The sequence below is a fragment of the Dipodomys ordii genome, unplaced genomic scaffold (assembly GCF_000151885.1).
Source record: "Dipodomys ordii isolate 6190 unplaced genomic scaffold, Dord_2.0 Scaffold176, whole genome shotgun sequence".
Taxonomy (NCBI): Eukaryota; Metazoa; Chordata; class Mammalia; order Rodentia; family Heteromyidae; genus Dipodomys; species Dipodomys ordii.
Genome location: NW_012267392.1, coordinates 1,187,704 through 1,211,512, shown reverse-complemented (window position 1 = coordinate 1,211,512; position 23,809 = coordinate 1,187,704). Strand labels below are relative to the sequence as shown.

The window sequence follows — 23,809 nt, the reverse complement described above, 5'->3', positions numbered from 1 at the left end:
AGTGTCCAGGCCCTAAGTTCAAGGCCCAGCAATGGTAAAAAAAAATGGTAAAAAAAAAAATCAAAAGAATCTAATAGACTTTTCTTCCTAGGCTGGCTTTGAACTGTGATCCTCAGATCTTAGCCTCCAGAGTGTCTAGAATTACAGATGTGAGCCCCCAGGGCCAGATAAGCTCAGCTAATTTAATTCCAACAGTCAATCTATAAGGTAAACACAGATTGTATATCTCCAAAGTCTGAGATGCTTCAAAACTAACAACTCTTCATGAGTGTTGACATGACATCACAAATGGGAAATTCCATACCATAAGAACTGGTTTTATATACAAAATTACTAAAAAGATTGTATAAAATTACCTTGGGGCTGTGTAAAGTGCCTATAAAACCTATGTGAATTTTGTGGTTCCCTTCCCAAGATGCTTATGCAAATATTTCCAAATCTGAAAAAAAATCCCATATCTGAAACACTTTAATCTCCAGCATTCTGGATAAGGGATGTACAGCTCTGTTCCTATTTGGCAGATAGGGAAACTGAGGCCAAGGGTAGGGCTACTGGCTGGTGGCCATGTTGTTGCCTGTCACACAATGAACACTTAACAGGTGAATTTTTTAGGATGGACTGTTTCCTTAAGACCCTAGAAAGCAGTCAAGGGTCCTGGTGTGTTTGAAAGACTGCGAGTATTAGCCTGTCAGGAGCAGGTCCCAAAGAGATTTGATGGTACCCAGAGGTTCGTAGGCCTCTCAGACGTGTGTATATGTGTTTTAGAGGGGGCCACAACCAAGGTATTCCAAGATTTAACCACTCCACGTAAAGGACACTCTTTTCTTAATTTTCTGGCTTCACAAGATAACGTAAAACTTTGACAAACGCGGAGTCCAGCTTTGCAGACGAAGAGTACATTTGGCCTGTTTGAAATCCAACCTCTTGACACTGTATGACTGTGGGTAAGTCATTTTTAACCTCTCTGTACTTTGGTACACTCTTGCGTGATGAATGTACAGCCTCACAGGGTCACAATGTAAAGTGAATTCACACCATGTCAACGGCTTGAGGATGTTCCTTAGGCAAAGTCTTGCAAGAAGGAGACAAGATGGTTGGGCTCTGAGCTACCAAGCCTACAGAGGGAGTTGGAGTGGCCACCTCTCTTTCCTGAGTACCCCCACAAGGTGTGTAGGACTTCCAAGAGGAGGCCTGTCCTCTGGTCTGAGGCCAGGGAAGGCAACTAAGGACTTGCCCTGGAATCTGACAGGCAGACACTGAAGCATGATGGGAGCACAGGGAGGGAAGACGATGTTTTAGCTGCAGGGAAAGTTGAGATCTGTGTTAGTCTGAAGTGGAAGTGAGAAGGTGGGACAGGCACCAGGAGCTAGGAGAGTAACTCCTCTTCCTCCTTTGCTTCCTCACCCTGCAGTTCTGCCCTCTTCTGCTTCTTCTCTTTGCACCTAGACTCCAGTCTTAGCTCAGCATTGATTCCCTGTGTTTGGGAATCCTGCCACCATGGTGAGTGAATGCAGTTGGTGCAGCATGGCTGGGCAAAAGCCTCTGGTCCAATCAGGCATGGTATCATGGCTGCCTTGACCCTGTGAGCCCGAGGAGCACTGGATACCCTTCTCTGGGTCCTGGGCAGAGTCTAGAATGTGCCCACTGCAGGGAGACCACAAAAGGTGCAGAGAGAGGTACAGATGAGGAAGAGCCAACCTCTGCTGAGTCAAGATGACATTTATGGTCCTTAGTGACAGAAACTGTAAGAGACTTGGAATCATAATTTTTTTAAATAAATAAAGTTAATTAATTAATTAATTTTTGTGCCAGTCCTAGGGCTTGAACTAGGCCTAGGCATTGTCCCTGAGTTTTTGTGCTCAAGGTTAGCGCTCAATCACTTGAGCCACAGCTCCACTTTTGTTTTTTTTTGGTGGTTAATTGGAGATAGAAATTTCACAGACTTTTCCAGCCTTGGCTGGCTTTGAACTGCGATTCTCAGTTCTCAACCTCTTGGGTAGCTAGGATTACAGGCATGACCCATTGACACCTGGCTGGAATAATCATTTTAAAGCTAGCTCCAGTCCTGGAGCTAGCCAGCTTATTTTCAGAAAATTCAACATTTGAGGTTTTTTTTCCCCCTCACTAGGAATTAGCTAAAGACTTCTATGGCCTCTGTTATGGGCCCCTGCACAAGCATAGCTGTGGGCTGTACAGCTTACACCCAGGAAGCTCTATACCTGGGTGTGGAGTTCCCTGTGTCCTGTGAGCTGAGCCAAAGCTGCCAGCCTGTGTCCATATGGCCCTGCAGTGACAGTGAAGCTCTTGCCTGCGTTGGGATCTCCAGGCTGGGCTCCATGAACTACTGTCTAGTGCAGGGGGTGGACCTGGGAGCTGCTGGGGGCTGTCGTCTCTATGACCGACCGTGAGCAGTGGCTCCATTTCCCTCCTGGCTCTGGCTGTTTTGGCAAAGCCAGACCCATTTACCCTCTCAGATTCTCCATCAGAAGATGGTACGAAGGGTTTGGGCCCTCCAGACTCTTGGGCCCTCATCAAGACGGACTTTGAGCCATCTCTTTCTGTGGCCACCTTCAGCTACCATAAGGAACCATTGCTCCCAGCTCCATCTTCTCTTTGTGTTCTTTACCCCCATCCCACCCCCCTGCTCATGGGAGGAGATGGGCTGGGGGCTGGTCCTTCTCTCCTTGACTGGACTCTGAGGTCATGGAGCTGAGTAGAGGCTGAAGGAAGCCCAAGCTGTCCAAATCCATCCACTTCTCCAAATGGCTGTGGGTGAGAGACAGTCATTGTCCTTTGGCATGCTTCTCCAGGTCTGTGCGTCTGGGATTGGAGGTGGGTTTGGATGCATGGTCCAGCTGTGCTGTGGCTGTGGCTTTTCACCATCAGCTTGGATGAACTGGCAACAGCTTTTGCTGCTGGCTGGGGACTGTCAGGTGTTAGAAGGTCTTCAGGCACCTTCTTGGGTCTCGTGGGGTGGTGGGAGGGGGGGTGAACCAATTGCCAATACGTGAAAGGTTCCTCAGTCAGTCTTCATCCTTCCCTCAGTGCATCAGCACCACTTTGAGAATGGATCACCCCAACAACATTGTAGAAGCAGGAGGCTGGGGACCAGAAGTTGGACACCCCTTCACTGTGTGACCTTGGGAAAGCTCCTGAACATCTCTGGGCTGCTTCCTTATTCCAGGATCATGGTACTACTAAGTCTCATTCCCAGTACACATGATTGATGGGAGGAACGGAGATGAAGTGTGTGAAGGCAGTTACTGAAGTTCAAAGGGAGTGGCAGCATACCTCACTGTCTGAGGCTGTCTCCTGCTCCATGGATTGAGGTGGCTTGGCAAAGCGCAAGTTAAGGTTGGAGAGGAGGTGGTGCCAGGAAGTGAATCTCGAGGCCCCTCCCCAGGGCTTTGCGTGCCTCACAGCCCCTCCCCTTCCCAAGGTCGGGAGGAGCAGGGAGAATGGCTAAGTGATGGTGTAATGGCCACATCTGTCAGCGCTGCCCAAATGGTATTTTTTTTTTTTGAGTCAGTGAGCTAATGGCCCTGCAGCCTGGAGAGAGCTTCCCCTAAGTGGAGCATTTTATCTCCCCAGGAACATAAAGAGCAATGTGGCCCCGGGCCGTGGGGACTTCAGCAACCAGCTGCTCTGCCCACAGCCTTGAATTAGAGCCCTGTCCTTACTGGCTGGCTTTGCACCTGCTGCCAGAGGCCAGCCTGCAGGTAGCAGCCCAGGGTGGCCAACGCAGGGATCCTGGGATCTGCAGTCAAGGTAAGGGGGTCATCAGACTTGACCTTGCATCCTGGATCCCATCCTACTCATTGGCTGTGGGGTCTTGGCGAATCTCTTTCCTGAACCATGTCTCAGTTTGCCCTCTTTTAAGATGGAGGCAATGATTCAGGCACCGATGGCTCATGCCTGCAATCCTAGCAATTCAGGAGGCTGAGATCTGAGGATGGTGGTTCAAAGCCAGCCCAGACAGGAAGGTTTGTGAGACTCTTAAACTCCAATGAAGGTAGAAGTGGAGCTGTGGCTCAAGTGATAGAGCACTAGCCTTGAGCACAAAGGCTCAGGGACAACATTCAGGCCCTGAGTTCAAGCCTCAGGACAGGCAACAAGGGAAAAAAAGAGCACAAATGACACCTTATACACTATCAGTGAGTTCTATCTCCAGAGAGGCACAAAATACCACGTCTTCAGTAATTGGATACTCTATCTCTCACCCCTGCTCAAGGTTGGTACTCTACCCCTTGAGCCAAACCTACACTCCCAGCTTTTTGCTGGGTGATTGGAGATAACACTCTTATGGATTTGTCTGCCTGGATGGCTTCAAATCATAATCCGTAGATCTCCCGAGTGGCTAGGATTATAAGCATGAGCCACGGGCACTCAGTTTGACTGGATACATTTTTAATAGGTTTTTTTATTCCAAAATAATTTTAGATTTTCAAAAGTAGCATGATATCCCCACGAACTTCTCACCCACTCTCCCCAAAGAGCTGAGAGCAAAGATCAGCATGGACGAAGACATTGGGACGGTGTGGTTTACTAAACCTCAGACTTGTTTTGGATTCCATCAGTTTTTACATATTGTCATTTTTGGTGGAGAGGGTGCATGTGAGAGGGGACAATGGATATGCACAAAGTCATCCTAGAACAGATTCATGTAACCCACTCTTCATTAGAGTACAGACTGTTTCATCATCCCAAAGAGACTGTCTTTCTATCCCCGTCAGTCATGGCATAGCCTCTGGTCCATTCTCCATCACTTTAGGATTGCACACACACACACACTTTTTTTTCTGTGTGCTTAGTTCCCCCCTCAAGGCCAGCATTCTACTACTTCTGACTTTTGGGTGATAAATTAGAGCTAAGAGTCTCATGGACTTTGCTGCCCAGGCTAGCTTCAATTCATGATTCTTAGATCTCAGCCTCGTGATTAGCTAGGATTACAGGATTACACTGGCTAGGCTAGGCTGTTTTTCAAAGGAGAGTATTAAATATGACTTGTTATCCATAATAGCTTAAAACATTAAATACAGAGAGTTAACATTAATTATATGCAACATGCATTTGTCAGTCAGCTCAGCTTTCTGTCACAAAATGACACAGGCCAGGTAGGGTGGCTTAGATTACAGAAGTTTATTTTCTTGTAGTTTGCAGTCTGGGAGTTCAAGATCAGTTCAATAGCAGGGTTGGTTCCTGGGGAGGGCTCTCTGTGGCTTTCAGATGTCTGTCTTCTTTCTTTATTTGTACATAACCTTATATATGCACAGAAGATAGGCAAAGGGAGGGAGACAGAAATATCTTCAATATGTCTTTTTATAAGGACATATATTCTGTCAGATCAGCATCCCATACGTGTGTGTGTGTGTGTGTGTGTGTGTGTGTGTGTGTCCTGGAACATGAACTCAGGGCCTCAGTAATATCCCTGAGCTTTTTTGCTCAAGTCCACTGCTGTACCACTTGACCTCCAGCTCCACTTCTGGCTTTTTGATGGTTAAGGGAAATAAGAGTCTCATGGACTTTCCTGCCTGGGTTGGCTGTGAACTACAATCCTTACATCTCAGCTTTCTGAATAGCTAGGATTATAGGCTTTAGCTACCAGTGCCCAGCACCACCCTATACTTTTATGACCCTACTTAATTCTTCTTCTTCTTCTTCATTATTATTATTATCATCATCATCATCATTATTGCTGTTGTTGTTATTACTGGTGCTGGGGCTTGAAATCAGGACCAAGGCACTTTCCTTTAGCTTTTTCTCTCAAGGATGGCATTCTGTCATCTGCTTTACTTCCAGACTTTTTGGAGGTTAATTGGAGGTAAGAGTCTCCCAGACTTTTTTGCCTGGTCTGGCTTTGGATCATGATTCGCAGATCTCAGCTTTATGAATAGCTAGGATTATAGGCATGGGCCACCAGCACCCGGCCTTAATTATTTTCTTAGCAGCTGAGTACATGATACAGGGTGTTCAGCTTAAACATATGAATTAGTGGGGGGAGGGGGGAGAGGGGGGACACATACAAACATTCGATCCACTACACATCTTAACTTCTAAAGAAGTTTCATCCTAGCTACTTAGGAGCTGAGATCTGAGGATCATGGTTCAAAGACAGCTTGGGCAGGAAAGCCCATGAAACTCTTATCTCCAATACGCATCTAAAAGCCATTAGTGGAGCTGGGACTCAAATAATAGAGCACTAGCCTTGAGCAGAAATGCTCAGGGACACTGCCTAGACCCTGAGTTAAAAAGCTCTGGGGCCATCATTGATACAAAAGTATGCCATGACTATTATGGGACAGGGAGATTGTTTTTCTTTTTGGAAACATAGCCATTTCTAAGTTCACAGTTCAGTAGTGTTAAGTATATGCATGTTATTGTGAAGGCATTACCTTTGTCCATTTCTGGAACTTTCCATCTTGTAATCTTTCCCATGTACCCTTCTGCTTATTCTTGAAAACCATCCATGTTGTTAGCTGCCAGAGTGCTTTCTAGGAGTGGAGACAGAGCGTAATTGTCCTTTTTTGTGACCAGCTGTCACTTAACTCCATGTCCCTTAGGTTCATCCACGTTGTTGAATTTGCTCCTTTGTGTGAGTACACCACATTCTGTTCATCTTCTCTATCAATGAGCCATTTTCATATTTTGGCTATTTGTGTGTGTCTAATACTGCTGTTATGAATCAGGGTGTACAACTCCTTGGTTGAGTCCTTGGTTCAAGTCCTGGATCATATGGGAGTTCTATTTTTAGAGTTGGGGCTTTTGAGTTATTTATTTATTTACTTACTTACTTATTTTGGCCAATCCTGGGACTTGAACTCAGGGTCTGGGCACTATCCTTGAGTTTTTCTACTCCAGGCTAGCACTCTACCACTTGGAGCCACAGAGACACTTCTGTTTTTATGGTGGTTGATTGGAGATAAGGGTCTCATGGACTTTCCTGCCCAGGCTGGCTTCGAATCCCAGTCCTCAGATCTCAGCCTCCCGAGTAGCTAGGATTACAGGTGTGAGCCACTAGCACCCAGCTTGTTTGTTTTGTCAGTTTGTTACTTGAGCCCTGAGAAGATGGCAGCTTCCATTCTGAGGTCTTTAGCCCTTTCTAGGACAACTCCCTCAGGATGAGAGTGGCATGAGGGTGGCTGCCATGTCTGATGGGGCCTCAAGCTCACAGACACAGGAAAACAAGCCAACCTGGGATGAGCCAGGAAGTGCTCCTTCCAATTAGTCTTCAGGCTGGACCAACAGCTTCACCTAAACACCAGGAGACCTCACAAGCCAGACGTACTCAGCCAAGACACTTGCAGTTTCTGATACACAGAAACTTGGAAGATAATCATCAGTTTTTTTCCTTCTTTCTCTTTTTGATGTCAACCTGGGGCATAACTCAGGGCCTTAGTGCTGTCCCTGAACTTTTGTATTTAAGGATAACACTCTACCACTTGATTCAGAGCTCCACTTCTGACTTTTTGGTGGTAAATTAGAGATAAACAACTCATGGACTTTCCTGGCTGGCTTTGAACCATGATCTTTACATCTCAGCCTCCTGAGTAGCTAGGATTACAGGCATGAGCCACCAGCACCTGGCCGACTATTGTTTTCAGTTGAGAAGATACTTTGTTGTGCAACAGCAGTGGGGGAGCTGCCATTGAGATGCCCTGGGGGAGGAGCAGGCCCTGGGGCATGAGTTGGCATTTGGAACTGTTGAGAGTTTTACCTGGGACTCGAGTTGTGGAGTTGGTGCCTCTCTATCGCGGGGCATCATCCAGCAACTTCTTTTTCAGTTACAGTTCATTGCCAAAGTTGAGAGACAGTGGGAGACTTTACTGGAGTGAGCGGCAAAGGCTAGGGTCCCCTTTTCTTCTAGTGGCAGAGCTCAATGTCTACTTTATTAATAATGCATGCGTGGTGGCGCAGCCTGTGAGCGAAGGTTCGTCTCTCAAGTCTAATTGTTCTGTCGGGCGGCCTCCTGTAGATTCATCATCTCGTCTCTGTTCTTTATTTAGCAGTTTTATTGCTAGCAATTAGTAATGGCATCAGTTGGAGTCCCTCTTTATGGGGAAGATTCATCTCTGTTTACTCAGTGGGAGGAATTTAGAGTGAGGGGGTTTATAGGGATCAGAGCCTGTCTTCTCTCTATCCTTCCTTGCCCAGCATCAACCTCCTTAGTCCTCAGAACTGAACGCTACCCTTCTGGCTGGACATGGATGTCCCTTAGGCTCAGGGAACATGCAGACACGGTTCACTCTTTGCGCCATTTAGGGGATAGGGAATCCCAAGCCCCTCTGAGCTTCCCTCCTGCTCTACCCCTTGCTCACTCTGAAATGTCCTGATTTATTTCCTCATCTAAAATCTACTTTGACTGAAATTAATAGTCATCTTGGTGTTCTTTCTTCCTGTAGTTGTGGGTCCTGCGTCTGCAGATTCAACCAAGCACAGAGATCAGAGAATCACAGTTCAACTTGGACAGGAAAGTTTATGAGACTCTTATTTATATCCAATTAACCATCAGAAAAACAGAAATGGTGTTATGGCTGAAAGTGGCACTGTGCTAGCCTTGAGCAAAAGAGCTCAAGGATAGTGCCCAAGACCTGAGTTCAAGCACCACCACTGACAAAACAAAACAAAACAAAACAAAAAACAAAACCCAAAAAGCAAACCCTGTAAAAATGTTGCGTCTGTACTGAAGATGATCTTATTAGCTCAACAATTTGCTAATGCAACTTGCTAATGGCATTTATATTGCATTGTTTCTTTAAGATGCATGGGGAAGGCAACAACAACACTGAAGGTTTTGTTTGTTGGTTTGTTTTTTGATGCTGGTACTGAGGCTTAAACAGGGCTTCATGTTCTCATTTGACTTTTTTGGCTCATGGCTGGTACTCTACCATGTGAGCTACACTGCACTTCTGGCTTTTTGCTGGTTAATTGGAGATTAACCAGCCTGGCTTTGAACTGTTATCCTCAGATCTCAGCCTCCAGTGTATGCATCTGTATATGTATGTATGTATCTATCCATCCATCCATCTATCATCTATTTGTTGTCAATCTATGATCCTACTTAATATCCCCCTCAGAACTCTGGTAGAGTTATTAAGAAGTGGACCAGACAGGACCTTGGAGAGGTTATTAGGTGGCAGAGGCTCTGCCCTTATCTCATACATATATTAACCATTCTTGGATTAATGGAAAATGGGTTAGCAGGTTATCTTGAGGGCAGATCTGTTATATAAGCCAGTTTGGCTCTGTCTTTGGTATTCCTTTTACTGTAACAGGAATAGATACCTATAGGTGCTCACAACTGTAGTTTCAGCCCCATAACTAACTCACTTTACTGACAAGCATGCTTTTGGTTAGTAAATTTTGTCCCTTAGCTTTTATTTTATTTTTTGTACCAGTCCTAGGGCTTGAAACACAGGGCCCGAGATCTGTTTCTGAGCTTTATTTCTCAAGGCTAGCACTTGAGCCACAGCTCCACTGCTGGCTTCTTGGTGATTAATTGGAGATAAGAGTCTCACAGACTTTCCTGCCTGGGCTGGCTTCGAACTGTGATCTTCAGATCTTAGCCTCCTGAGTAGCTAGGATTACAGCCCAGCCTAAGTGACCTACCTCCCAATGCCATCATATTAGGAACTCACCAAGTGTTCAGTCCATTCATGAGGTCAGTGATCTCTATAAACACCTTCATGGACACACCCAGAGAAGTGTACTTTGTCATTCACCTTGTTAAAATTCACCATTACGTTGGGCTGTAGAAGTTAGAGTAATGTTGAAACTTTGAACTATAGTTATGTACTTTCTCCTCGTGATCCTTAGATCTCAGTCTCCTGAGTAGCTAGGATTACAGGTGTGAGCCGTGGGTGTAGAGCAAGTTTGTTTCCTATTAGGATCTTATTAGTATGAGAAGATGATGATCTTCTTTAGTTTTGGTAATGCTTTCTTCCTCCGAAACATGTTTTGTTTGATATTAATGTAGACGGGTTAGCGTTATCCTTTTCTATTTATGATTTAGACTGTGGCTTTATAGTAAAAGTGAATTTTTTTGTTGACAAGTTGTAATTGAATTTTCTGAGCATCTTGTGTCTCTGAATTGGAGTGTTTAGGGCATTTTCATTTGTCTATGTCCTTTTTTAACCCTGCCTTTGCCTCCTTTGTTTTGGGTAAAAAAAATTTATTTTACTTCATTATTGGTTTAATGTTATTATTATTATTTTTAGTGTTTGCTCCAGGACTTACAACTTAAGTCTTAATTTTAAACAACCTCCAAGCAATATTATCCCACTTGTTATATATAATAAAAACCTTATAAGAAAACTTTCTTTCTACCTTTTTACAACCTTTCCACCATTGCTTTGAATAGCAATTCTTAGATCTCAGCCTTCGGAGTAGCTATGTTTATAGGTGTGAGCTACTGGTACCAGCTATTTTTATTTATTTTAAAAAGTAGTGTAAATCAACTGCACAAAGGTGTGTGTGTGTGTGTGTGTGTGTGTGTGTGTTAGTAGTAGGGCCTGAATTTTGGGCCTTATGATCTTGCTTGACTTTTTTTTTGTGTGTATGTGTTGAGGCTGGTGCCACTTGAGCCATTGTTCTAGCCCTGCCTGTGCCGGTCAATTTGGGGATGAAATCTAGTCAACTTTTGTGCCTGAGCTGGCCTCAAACACCAGTTCTCCAGATCTTGTTTCTTCTGAGTAGCTAAGATCATAAGCACAAGCTACCTGCTCTTGACCAAAGTTACATGTCTTCCATTTAGGTTTATGACTTATTTTGAATTGATTTCAGCAATGAGAGGGAAATGGGGATTTAGTTTTAGTCTTCTAGATAAAGATAATCAGTTTTCCCAATACTATTTGTTGAAGAGGCTTTTCCTCATTTTATGTTTTTGGTACATTTTTTTGTGTCAAAAATCAGATGGTTGTAAATGCATGGGTTTATTTCTGGGTCTTTTATTCCATTGGTCTTTGTGTCTTTTGTTCCAGTACCCTTTTTGTTACTATGGTTCTGTATTATAGCCTGAAGTCAGGTATTATATTTCCAACACTATTTTTTTGTTTTCTTTTTTGCTCAGGGTTAATTTGCCTGTTTGAGGTCTTTGTGCTTCCATATGATTTTAGGATTGATTTATCAATTTATGTGAAGAATATTGTTGGGATTTAATTTAATATTGTTACAACAAATGTATAGAATTTGGTAGTATAGTCATGTTTGCAATATTGATTCTGCTAATATATGAATGTAGGAGGCCTTTCCACCTTCAGATGCCTTTTCTGACTTCTTTCTTCAATGTTTTATAATTTTTTATTGTAGAGATTGTTTACCTCTTTAGTTGTTTATTCCTACATTTTTTGAGGCTTCTTGTGGTTGGGTTTGCTTTCTTGATTTCTTTTTTAGCCAGTTCATTTTTTTTTCTGGCCCTGGAGCTTGACATTAGAACCTGGATTCTGTCTCTGAGATTCTTTTGCTCAAGGCTAGCATTCTACTACTTGAGCCACAGCACCTTTTCTGGCTTTTTTAGTGTCATTTATTGGAGGTCTGAGTCTCATGGACTTTTCTGCCTGGGCTGGCTTCAAACTGTGATCCTCAGATCTCAGCCTCCTCCATAGTTAGGATTACAGGTGTGAGCTGCAAGTGCCCAGCTGCAACTTCATTTAGAAAATGAATAGAAATGTATAGAAAATGTATAGAAAAATGACTTTTTCTATCTGACTGCTTTGCTGAAAGATATCTAAGAAGTTTTTGTTTTCATGGAGTTTTTAGAATCTTTTATGCATAGTATCATATCAAGTACAAATAGGGATAATTTGACTTCTGTATTTTCTATCCCTATGACTTTTATTTCTTTCTCTTGCTGATGGCTCTGGCTAGGTGTTCCAGTTCTACCTTCCATCAGACTAGGGAGAGTGGGCACCTTTATCTTCTTTCTGACTTCAGAGGACATGATTTCAGCTTGGTGTTGGCTAGAGATATGTCATGTAAAGGTGTACTTCTTCTTAGTTTATTCACAGGTTTTTTTGTTAGTCGTGGGGCTTGATCTTGGGACCTTGGGCACTATTCCTGAGTTCTTTTGCTCAAGGTTAGTGCTCTACCACTTTGAGCTACAGTGACAGTTCTGGTTTTTGAGTGGTTAATTGGAGATAAGAGTCTGATGGGGACTTTTTGTCCAGGCTGACTTTGAACCATTGTACTTAGATCTCAGCCTCTTGAGTAGTTAGTATTTTGGGCATGAGCCACCAGTGTCTGGATGAGTTTTTCTTTTACTTTTTTGTCAGGCATGGGGTTTGGACTCTGGGCCTGGCTGCTGAACCTGAGCTCTTCAGCTCAAGGTGAGTACTAACACTTGAGCCACCGCTCCACTTCTGGCTTTTTGGTGGTGTATTGGAGATAAGAGTCTCATGGAGTTTCCTGCTGGGGCTGGCTTTGAAGTGCAATCCTCAGATCTCAGCCTCCTGAGTAGCTAGGATTATAGGCATGAGCCACTGGTGCCCATCTTAATTTTTTTTTTTAAATCATAAAAGGATGTTGATTTTTTTTCTCCATCCATTGAGTTGATCATGTAATTTTTTTTTTGTCAGTCATGAGGCATGAACTCTAGGCCTGGGCACTGACCCTGAGCTTTTCAGCTCAAGTCTAGGGCGCTCTACCACTTGAGCCACAGTGCCACTTGTGGCCTTTTTGGTTTATGTGGTGCTAAGGAATCGAATCTGGGGCCTCATGCATAAGGGGCAAGCACTCTACCACTGAGCCACCTTCCCAGCCCCATCATGTGATTTTTTTTTCCTGATTGCATTTATGTGTTGTACTGTGCTAATTTATATATATGTACATATACACACATACACATATGTGTTTATATACATGTACATATGTACACATATATACACATATGTGTGTATATACATACATATATATATGTATATGGAGATTTCTGCCTTTCTTCTCCTGGCTTCTGATGGATCCTCTCCCCCAACCATGTGAGAGGCAAAGGTCTTCTTGGGGCTCGTTGCAAAGATAATGTGCTCTAAGGTGTCAGTGTGGTCAGAGTACCTTCAAATATGTGCTCGGAGGGGAACAACTGGTCAAATTTCTGGACCCTTAACAACATGCTCAAAATAAGAAGCTTTTTGGAACATTGAAAAAAATCATCTCTTAATGACTAATTTGAATTTCTAAGAACCTTCAGAGTCACTTGTTTGAAAAAGTCATAGAGAAGTGTATTGGGTGTGAAGATGTCAGGCTTACCCTGGACCTGTGAAGATTTTCTCAAGATCCTCCATGTTTAAATCTACTACAGGCTTAAGCCTGGATTTGTGGGTGCTTTTAGAAGACCTTTAGACTCATTTCTCAGTCAGTGGAACTAAAATTTGCCAGATTCATTGGATTGGATTAAGAGAACATGAGAAGATAAAAACAACTATCTTACTTTACCTTTTGTTTTCTGGGCTTGAACTCAAGACCTAGATGCTATCCCTCAACTTTCCTTTTTCATTTTCCTTTCCTTTTTTTCTTTTTCTTCTTCATTCCTTCTTTCCTTCCCTTCGTCCATTCTTTTTTTCCCCCTCAATAATAGCATTTAATCACTTGAGCCACAGCTCCATTTTCCACTTTTTCAGTTAATTGGAGATAAGAATCTCACAGATTTCCCTGTCTGTCTGGCTTTAAACTACGGTTTTAGCCACCTAAGTAGCTAGGATTATAGGTTGTGAGCCACCAGTGCCTGGATTACCTTCTTGATCCTGAAGGAGGATGACTTAAAAGACTTAAAAGTTAAAACACATCTATACTAAAACTGGCCTTACCACCTTGCAAGCAAACACAGTAAAATACTTCTGAAGAATGAGGTGTGGTCCATAGGCATCCTGTGGTGATACACACAGACTTCAGGCACGTTCATCACTTTTACTTAATACAATTTGCCTAATGTCCTCATCATTTGATCAACACAATGCCAAAGGATAATTGGGTTCTAATCTGGGTTTTGGATGTGGATGTGGGTGCTGGGCAAGTCTTTTGGCCTCCGTTTGTTGGCAGGTGTGGAATTTCTCATCAAAGAACATTAGTGAAATGCAAATACTTAAGGGTTACATCGGGAGACATCTGTTCTTGGGCTTTGGGTCCCTGAGACCTCATTTGTAGGGTGCAAGCTGCCCAGCTGTCCCCCATAACTGGGGTCAAGGCAGTAAAGTACCTACTCTGCCTTAACACCAAGGCTTAGCTGTGTGGGAGCCACACCCAATTGGGGAAAGTAGCATTGTCCGGATGGTAATGGTTGTTCTCCCAGTGTAGTTCTGTTACCAGCTTCAACCCAACAATTTAACATAATTCAGTGATGAATCTGGAGATGGTTACTGATGGCCTCCCTCACACCTGGCACTGTGCCACGGGGAGAAGGTAGCAGTAATACAGACATGCAAGATTCTTCTCTTCCATATTGACCATTCAGTGGATGAGGAAGATACACAGGGAATAAGGCAGTTATAACATGTGCAGGGATAGAGAATCAGAGAGTGCTGGCAGACTACACAAGTGAGTTAGGTATGGCCAGAAGTGAGGGCATCAGAGGCAGTCTCTTTGAATACACAGTTTGAAGATACAGCACTTTAGGAGGCAGGTGAAAGAAGGCTGCAAACTCAGGAAGTAGACAGGAGGAGGGTGTCAGGACACACAGGAAGCAGACAAGAAGTACAAGGTCAGGACCCACAGGAAGTAGATAGAAAGATGGTATGTCGTCAGGGACCACAGGAAATAGGAGGAGAATATAAGGCCAGGAAGAGAGTGTTAGAACATATAGGAAGTAGATAGAAGGAGGATAGAGGTCAGGATAGAGGTCAGGACCTGCAGAAGTAGATAGGAGGAAGGTATAAGGTCAGGACCCACAATAAATAGACAGGTCTGTGAGTTTCTTGCCTTAAATCACCTATGCAGGCTCAATAGTACTGAAAGCACTTTCACAAAGTTCAGTTTGCAGGTGAATCTGTCACCTTGGCGACCTTGGAAAAATAGTCAGATCTTGGGGTTCTGGTTAGCTCTTGGCTTGATCTGAGGACCACATTTGAAGAGGCATCAACTTAGGATTCAAATATCCACCCAGAAGTGAGAGCCTCAAGCCTCTGACACAATCTGTTCTTAGTGCCTAGGCAATTACATCATATCCAAGTGAGTTTGTTTGTATACAAGGGAAATTAAGCCAAGGCAGCCATACAGTTTGTTGTGATGACTAATAACAGGCTCACATTTCCCCACTCAGAAGCTGGCATAACAATCTTCCTCCTGCACTAACCAGCCTCAGGACTTTTGATACTCCCCTTGAGTGGGCTGTACATTTTTGTCCCTTCTAAGGAGACACTTTAGGAGTCTAACTCAGAAAACATCCCCACAGTAAAGAACATGCAGGCAGAATGTACTGTGTACACTAACTATGCACATACGTATTTCTCGCCCTTTTAGACACAATGGCAGAATAAGGGTTTTCTTGGGAAGCCAAAAGAATAAAATATGAATTCAGAAGCTGAAAGACATTTCAATAAAGGTCTATCCTCAGCCCTTGCACTGACTAGAAATGCTCAAGAATTGCTAGATGAATCCAATGTGCTATGGTAAGACACATCTTACTAGACACATTTGATCAGTGTCATCTTTGATAAACAGACGAAGGGGAAATGTTCTTTCTTCATAGGTAGATGAACTGCTGTACCTTCCTTAATTTGGGCACCATCTCCTTCAGCTTTCCAGTTGTGTCCTCTTCAGAGAAACCCGTTGATGACCGAATGTTGGGATGGCAACTGTCTTTCTTCTCTGTTAGATTTGAATTCATTGATAGCTGAGTGCAGATTTCATGATCATGATTCCTCCAGTGCCCACCAAAGTGCCTGGCTCTGTGCTGAGGTTTGACAAAAGATAGAGGTTGGGGGAAAGGAAGACAGAGAGGAGGGAGGGGAAAAAAGAGGGAAGGAACAGAGAAGAGATAGAGAGAGGGAAGGAAAAGGAAGAAATGGGGCTGAGATAGGAAGGGAAGAAGGGAGGGAAGGAAAAGAAGATGGAAGGGATACAGGGAAGGGGAGAAGAAAGAAAGGAGGAAAAAGAGATGGATGGAGAAGGAAAAAGGAAGGGATGAAGGGGGGAGAGGAGACGAACAGGAATAAGGGATGGAGGGAAGAAGGAAACATAAGTACCCCCCCTCTCATCTTGGTACAAACCACCAAGTGAGTTGTTCTTTCCTGAGTAGCAACTCTTACCTTTTGTCTCCTGGGCTGTTATCTGAACTGAAGATGGAGGATGCTTTGCCATGAGCAGGTGTACGCTGGCTTTTTTCAGGCCAGACATTCTTTCCTGTTCCCTGGTATGAGCGGACAGACCGTGCGATCCACCAACACACTGCAATGCAGCAGAGCCCCAAAGAGCTGACCTGAATCTCCAGATCTTCACCTTGATCCTTTTGCCCCTCCCCATAGTCCTTTTAATACATCCCCCCCAAGATGGAAGGGAACAGCTTCCCCCATCCCATCCCTCCTTTTGAGGACACAGTTCTTATAACAGGTGATTATTATTGAATGAAGAGACCTTTCTTTTGTTAGGCATTTTCCCCCAGAGGCTCTAAGAATTCTCAGATGAACTCATTTTTCTGATTCTAGTAAGACAAAAAATAGTGGTGAAGGCCTGCCGGTCCTGGGCTGGTGGCATCAAGGACCGCTCTGTTTTTGCCACTTGCAATGAGAGCCTGGTGTGTGGCACTGGGACCTGCATTCCTGGTATGACACTGAGCTGAGCTGACTTCACAGACAGAACTAGAGCCAGTAGCATCAATCCAGGGTGTATGTGTATGTGTGTGTATGGGGAAGTTACCTGGGGGACATCTTGACAATGAAGTTCAGGTGTAGCTGTACTTGCTAGGAAAGTAGAGAGGTATAAAACCCCAAAATCTAAAGCATGAACTGGCACTGCTGCTTGAATCTGGTCCCTTCCTGCCATCCCTATCTCCCTGAAATTTTTACAGCCCAGGTGACCTAAGCAGAGTCACTACCCTCCCCCCCCCCCCTGCCCCCACCGCCTTCGGGCTTCCCTGGAGTCCTGCTCCTAATCATCTCTTTAATATCTCTTTATCTTCCAGCCCCTGCTTCCCCCCCCCGCTCTGCCCCCAGAGACCGAGGACTTAAGAGTACACATTCTTTTTGAGTGCAGGGTGCAAAAACCAGTCACTAAGTCAGAGCAGCTTGTTTTCTTCACTTGGGGAAACGAGTCAACTGACTGAACTGACTCAGCTTTCCTGGGCCAAGGCTGAGAGTGAGCTAAGGCCTGCCTCCCTCATTTTTGCACTGACAGTCTTGCCCAAGATGGCACTAGCAGGGTTAAAGAATGCCGTGAGTCCCGGGGGCTGCGGTTCCATTCAGGCACAGAATCCCTTGCGGGCTGCCTTGGGAAATGCACACCACTCTTTCCTTCCTTGGCCAAACTTTCCCAACTCCCACTGCCCACAGAAGAAAGACAGGAGTCCAGGGACAGAAGCACATTGGCAAACTTGTTTCACTTTTTCCAGGAGAGTCTTTTCTTGATCAGGACATAGCCTTCCCAGGGCAAACATCCTTCTGCAAACAAAACCTATTGCCCACTCACAGTTTTTCTGCAAAATCCATCTCGGGTCATATTCGGCCGGTTCCATCTCAGTGACCAGGGGCCCGGCTATCATGTGCCACCTGCGTCCCCCCCAGGAAAGTGTGACATAGCTCCTCCTGCGGGGTGTGCGTGCCCACCACAGGGCTTGGCACTGCTGGGACCTCAGGGAAGAACCCACTCTTGAGAAGGAGGGTGTGGGGGTGCAGGAGTTCAGTCACCCCATCAGGTTGACAGTTTCTTGTGCCCTACCATCCTTCTTGTGCAGGGCCAAAGAAAGACAGGAATGGGGAAAGGGGAGAAGGGAGGAGAGCAGATTTGAGAAGGGACTGAGAGGGAGCCGAGGGTGGGGCCCTTCTGATGGAGTCACATGGATCCCCGCTTTCTTGTGGATTTTAGGAAATTCAAACAGCTAAGTATGAGTTTAAGTGTGTGTGTGTGTGTGTGTGTGTGTGTGTGTGTGTGTGTGTGTGTATGAGGGACAGGGAGACCCAGAGAGACAGAGAGGGAAGAAGGGAGGGAGGGAGAGAGAGATTAGTTGTTAAGAATTGTAAGCTTTTTTGTTTTGGGGGGGTGGGAGGATCTAGTCTGTTGCAATTCTCAGGAAATGCCCTCAGTGGCAAAGTCCTCTAAGTCTTCAGTGGAGATGATGTTCAGGCTGGAGGCTTCTGTGCCCTCCTCTGGGCTTTGGGGAGGCTCCCGTGGGTGCAGGTCAGCAGCTTGTGGGGTAGGGTCACCCTGAAGCCCTAGGGCCGGCTGAAGTCCTCCACCATGGACACTCTGGGGCCTGGTGTGGGGGCCCTGCCTGAGGAAGGTAGGGGCAGAGAGCTGGGAGGAGCACCGCAGGGGTGTCAGGGCGGTCACCGGCACAGGCCGGAAGCCAGGGTACAGTAGGTAAGAGGGAGCCAGGCGGTCCTGCAGGGGTGGCTCAGGGGACATCCCCTCTGATGAGGGGACAGAGACTTTGACATACTTGCCCGTCTCCGGGTCATAGAAGGTCTTGATTTTCACCTGCAGGGACAAGTCGAAGACAAAGTATTCTCCAGACTGAGGATCTTGGAGGATCTTCTGGGTAGCAGGGTAGGGGGGCAGGGGTGTGAGGGACTGAGGACCCCAGGACCGCCTTCCCATAGGCTCTGGGCCTCCTGATACTGAGTGGCGGTGTATTGGAGGGGGCAGGGCCCTCACCACAGGAAATCTAGCCTGAGGCCTGTCTCCAGGCAAGGTGGGCCTGTGCTCCTGCAAGTTCTCCCAGGCCTCTCCAGACTTCTCCCAGGCCTCTCCAGACTTCTGCACTCTGTCCATCTTCTTCCTCTTGCTTGCCAGCTTCTTGGCCCTCCTCAGGGCCTTCTCTGTCTTGGGTGGAACTGCCGGGGGTTTGCTGGCTGTCCTTCCCAGGTGAGCCGGATGTTCAGATTTCTCAGAAGGGCCTGCAGAACTGGCAGCCATTTCTAATAGTGTACCTTTTGGAGAGAGAGTCCGGACATCTTCTGCGGCTCCCTCCAGCTGGGGGTCAGAGCTATCTGCCTCCCACGTGAGGCCATGGGTCAGGTCCTCTCTTCGGGTGAGCCTGGGAGGACCTTGGCTGGCCGAGGAGCTGGAGGCTGGAGGCTCTTCCGGCAGCAGACCCAGGTCGCTGGGGATCTGGAAAGCGTCATCCCAGAGGATGCTGGCAGCTGGGGAGCAGGTGCTGCTCTCCCCCAGGGAGCTGGGGTGGGGAGAAGCCACCATCTCAGAGGGGACCTGCCTTCTCCCAGCAGGCCCTGCTCTGGGTGGAGACAAAAACTGACTCTGCAAGCCTTCCCAATGTGTGCTAAGTGGCTGGACTTCTAAATCTTCCTGGGGGAAAGCGATCGTGGGGACATGCCTGGGAGTGGGCAGGGTGCCCCCTTCCGTGGGCCTGCTTTTGCCATCACTGCTCAGGAGTGCATGTGTTACATCTAGGGGTGACATCCTGTGACCCCCTCCTCCTGTCAGGGGTTCAGGTGGGAAGTTCCCCTTGTGAGCTTGCTCAGAGGTCTCTATCTTGGCTCCAGGGTGCACCTGCCAAGGGTCCTCCAGGCTCTCACTCACTGTGTGCTTCAGGCAGGTGCCTTGTAGCATAGCAGAGGTTGGGGTGCTGGGCATCTCCTGATTTGGGGGGGCACAGGGGCCACCAGCCTCCTCCCCCCACCCTGGCCTTTGCAGTTCCTCCTCGCGGTGGCCGCCGCTGGGAGACTCCTCGCAAGCTGTGGTCCTCAGGAGAGGCAGGATGATAGGTTTTATCACTGGGGTGGCCCTGAGTGTGTTGTCTTTAATGGGGAACAGCTTGTGCTTGTTTGGTGCAGAAGCTGGGGAGGGAGGGGTGTCTTTGGCATGGGGAAGGGCTGTGTCCTGTTTTCCTTGGATCCAAGAGCCTCTCAAATTCCCTTCCTCCACCGTTGCCTTTCTGGGTCTCCCTGTAGACAACCCCGCCCCTTCTATTCCCAGCACCCCACCCTGGGTAGGCTTTTCCATGCCCCCTTCCCCATGACTTGGTGGCTCATCCTTTTCTAGCACATTCTTCTCATCTTTCTGACTGTCACCTGCCGTTGCGTCCTTCTTCCTGTCTTCCCACTGGCTCTCTGGAAACCATGTCTTCTGCTGATCTTCAAAGGAGGCAAATGATTGGTCTGAAGAGCTGGTGCTGAACTTGGCCTTGCTCTGGAGGCTCGGCATGAAATCAGACTGGCTGTCACTGTAGAACACCTCCTCTTCCTCCGGAGAGAGGGGTCCGGGGGAGAACTTTTGGCTCAAGGGTGGGACCAGAAGTCCCACTTTTTGCTCAGGTTCTGTCTCTTGGGAGATGGATCTCGAGAGCCCATTTTTGACCTTTGTTTTCTCTGCAGCCTGTCCGGTCTCAGGCTCCCTGTCACAAAGCTTCAGTGACAGGTGCTTTCTGGAGTGACGTTCCTTGGAGTCTGGGTGCCAATTGGCCTTGGCAGGACCCAGCTCTGCCTCTCCTTCTGCTTCCTCCTTCTCAGAGTTCCTTTCTACAGCCTCCCCATTGACACAGAAAGGGGTGTGGGTGCCAGTTGGAGGGGAATTGAGGGTACGATGGATTTCTGCAGAGGAGTCACTGGGATCCCCCTGGGTACCGCTGTGAGGTGTGCTGGGGGTGTCCGCTGGGCTCTCCTTTGAAGGCTCATTTGGAGGGCTTTCCTCAAGTCCATTGGGCAGCATCACCCCATTGCTGATGATGGCTTCTTGCTTGCTATCCGTCTTACTCCGGTGCTTTTCATCAAAGCCTTTCAAGAGAGGGGAGGGACTGTAGGTACTCTTGACCCGCTTCCGCACATCCTTGAGGTTGAACAGGAGGCTGGGCGCTTTGGATTTGTAACCGTCCCGAGGCAAGTGTTGGCCGGCCTCCTTCTCCTGGTATCCGTTTAGCTGTGCTGGGGGGGAGGGGCTGGTGTGCCCAGGCTGGGGCCCTGAGGACTCTAGGGTGTGCTTAGTGGGTATGATGGGGGTCAGTAGCTTACTGATATTAAAAGGAGGACTGTAGTGCTCATGGGGATCCCCAGACATGTCCAGAGCTTCATTGTCTGGAAACTGCCCAGGCGGGTTGTGCTTTGAGTATGGAGGCAGATCTCTCCAGTGACTCTGTTTCTTTTCTTCTGGGGTATCTTGGCAAGGGTCTTTCCCTCCTTTGCTAGGTTTTGGCTTCCTCCACGGGGGCTGGCTTGACTTCACCTGAGGCTCTGACTGTGAGCCAGATGCTTTTCCCTCAGGAGGGAACACTGGAGCTCCTGGATCTCTGGGCCCCCAGGATCCTGAGGTACACAGGGATCCTGGTGCTGTTCTGGTCTCTTCCTGGCTGCAGCTGGGTCGGACCTGGCAGGGAGAGACTTTGCGATCGGGGGCATGGGGCTCTTTCAATAAAAGTTTGTCCTCGTAATGTCTGGGAGCCTTGCTTTCTGGGATGCTTTCAGCCACCTCCTTCCTCTCTTGCAGCTTTGGTTGGTGGGCATTCCATGACTCAAAAGCGCTGTTTTCACTATGCAGAAAAGTCCCTCTGGGAGCCCACTCCTTGCTTCTTTCGGGCTCAGACTTGATTGACTTGTTGGGTGGAGAGGGGAACCGGGACTCTAAGGAGCTGGTGGCACTGTCCTCTGCGGGGAGGAAGCTGCCAGAGCCGGGGGAGGCCATGTCAGAGTTCTTGGGGGACTGTTGCTCCCCGAGGTTCCTGCCGGGCTGGTGGCCGCTCTGGTGGGGATTGGAGACTTCAGCAGGGACTCTTCTGACAGTCAAAAAGGCAGAATCGAAACAGAAATTGACACCGCTTTCTGGGAGAGGGGCGAATTTGGGGGGATTTTTGAGAGCCGGGGGCTTGCTAGGCGGGGGCCTACTGTCACAATGTTGGCTCTCAGGTCTGTCAAAGGATTTGATCAAAGATGAGACTTTGGAAATGGGCTTAGTGCTGCTCCTCAGACCAGAAACGGGGACCTCCAGTCGCCTCTGGGCTGGCGTTGGTGGGGGGCTGGTTTTGGGGTACCTTTCCTCCCCCTGAGCATATTTGGGCAGCTGCTGGAAGGCGGCAGCCCAGCCAGCGTGCTCTGTGCCTTGGGAGGGAAGCTGAGTCCAAATGCCACTCTTCCTGTGGGCATGGCCCACGGTTTCTTGGTGGAAAGAGCCGAACCCCTGGCGGTTGCTATCTGGAGAAAGGGCGAGTTCAGAGTCGTGGAAGGAGGTGTCTTCGGAGATGCACAAGCTGCGGAACGCCCGGTCTGTGAGGTTACTCACCTCCCTGTCCGCATCGTCCAGCACGCTGCCAATGCTGGAGGTGTCACTGAATCCATCTGTGCCCTTCTTGCTCCCCTGCATGGTCTGTGGACGTTGGCTGGACGGTCCCTGTCAGCGGGCAGTGCCTTGGGTGCGATTCTGTCAGAATTAGGGACAACTTTCTTCCCACAAACTTGAGCTTCTTGTTGACCAGTTGCAGTTGCAAAGTGTGTATTTATTTATTTGTTTGTTTTTTCCCCCTCTGGAAAAGAAATGCATGGTGTAAACAGTACATTCAATGTAATAGATCAGTAGGCTGGCCTAGGTAGGTAATGGTGCCTGGGACAGCTAGTTCGGTACTGCTGAGGCTCGCTTACAGCAAGCATGGTTTGGGGTTAGGCACGCAGACTAGATGTTCCTAGGACCGGGTTCTTCAGGTACAGTGAACATGCAATGAACATGCAAATCAGCGGAAAGGACAAAGCAGATTACCCCATGTAAAGCAGGTGAGTTAAACTCCTTAAGAGAAAAACAATGGAGAAGAGGATGGTAACAAAAGCAAAAAAAGAAAAGGCAAATGTGATCACCTAAAAAGGAAAGGCGTCTGTACAGCAAAGGAAAACAACTAAATATAAAGATACCCCACGGAAGCTGGGTGCCTTGGCTCATGCCTATAATCCTAGCTACTCAGGAGGCTGAGATCTGAGGGTTGAAATTTGAAACCTACCCTGGCAGGAAGTCCATGAGACACTTGCCTCCAATTAGCCACTAAAAAAGCCAGAAATGGAGCTGTGTCTCAAGTGGCAACATTAACTTTGAGCTATAAGGCTCAGAAACAGCATGCAGGCCATGACTTCAAGCCCCAGGACTGGCAAAAAAAAAAAAAAAGATATCCCATAGAATGGGGTGAAATGTTTGCAAACCATATATCTGATAAAGGATTGTTTTCCAAACTCTATAAGGCACTCTTACAAAGTGATTGCAAAATAACCTACAATTAAACAAAAGCAAATAATCCAATTAAAAATTGGCAAAGGAACTGAATAGGTGTTTTTTCAAAGGAGAGGTACAAGTAGCCAATGGGTATAATAACAGGTGTCTAGAATGAGTAACCAGCAGGAAAATGTAGCTTAAAACCACAGTGAGTCAGACACAGTGGCTCAGACTCATAATCTCAGCTATTCAGCAGACAGATCAGAAATACTGAAGTTCAGGGCGAATCCAGGGCAAAAGTTATTGAGGCCCCATTTCAACAAACAAGCAGGGTGTAGTGGTTCATGCTTGTACTACCTAACTCAGCTACTACTACACTTCAGCGACTCTAGCAGGATCTTGGCCAAGGCCAACCTTGGACAAAAACCTGAGACTCTACTTGAAATGTAACTAAATGTGACTCAAGTGGTAGAGAGTGTTCCCAGCCTGGTGTTCAAACCCCAGTACTGCCCACCTCCCCAGCCCTCAAAACTCA

At 46.9% G+C, this 23,809-nt stretch overlaps 1 protein-coding gene across 1 annotated transcript; it reads right to left on the bottom strand.

The window, feature by feature from the left end:
- Positions 1-18,201: 18,201 nt before the first annotated feature.
- On the bottom strand, positions 18,202-22,443 carry LOC105998899 (chromosome unknown open reading frame, human C10orf71). The gene has a single exon (XM_013033729.1). It carries the CDS (start codon positions 22,441-22,443, stop codon positions 18,202-18,204), a length of 4,242 nt encoding a protein of 1,413 aa, XP_012889183.1.
- Between the last annotated feature and the right edge of the window lie 1,366 nt (positions 22,444-23,809).

What these genes read in the sequence shown, in the direction of transcription:
- LOC105998899 (XM_013033729.1), bottom strand. Translation starts at nt 22,443, where the DNA reads ATGCAGGGGAGCAAGAAGGGCACAGATGGATTCAGTGACACCTCCAGC.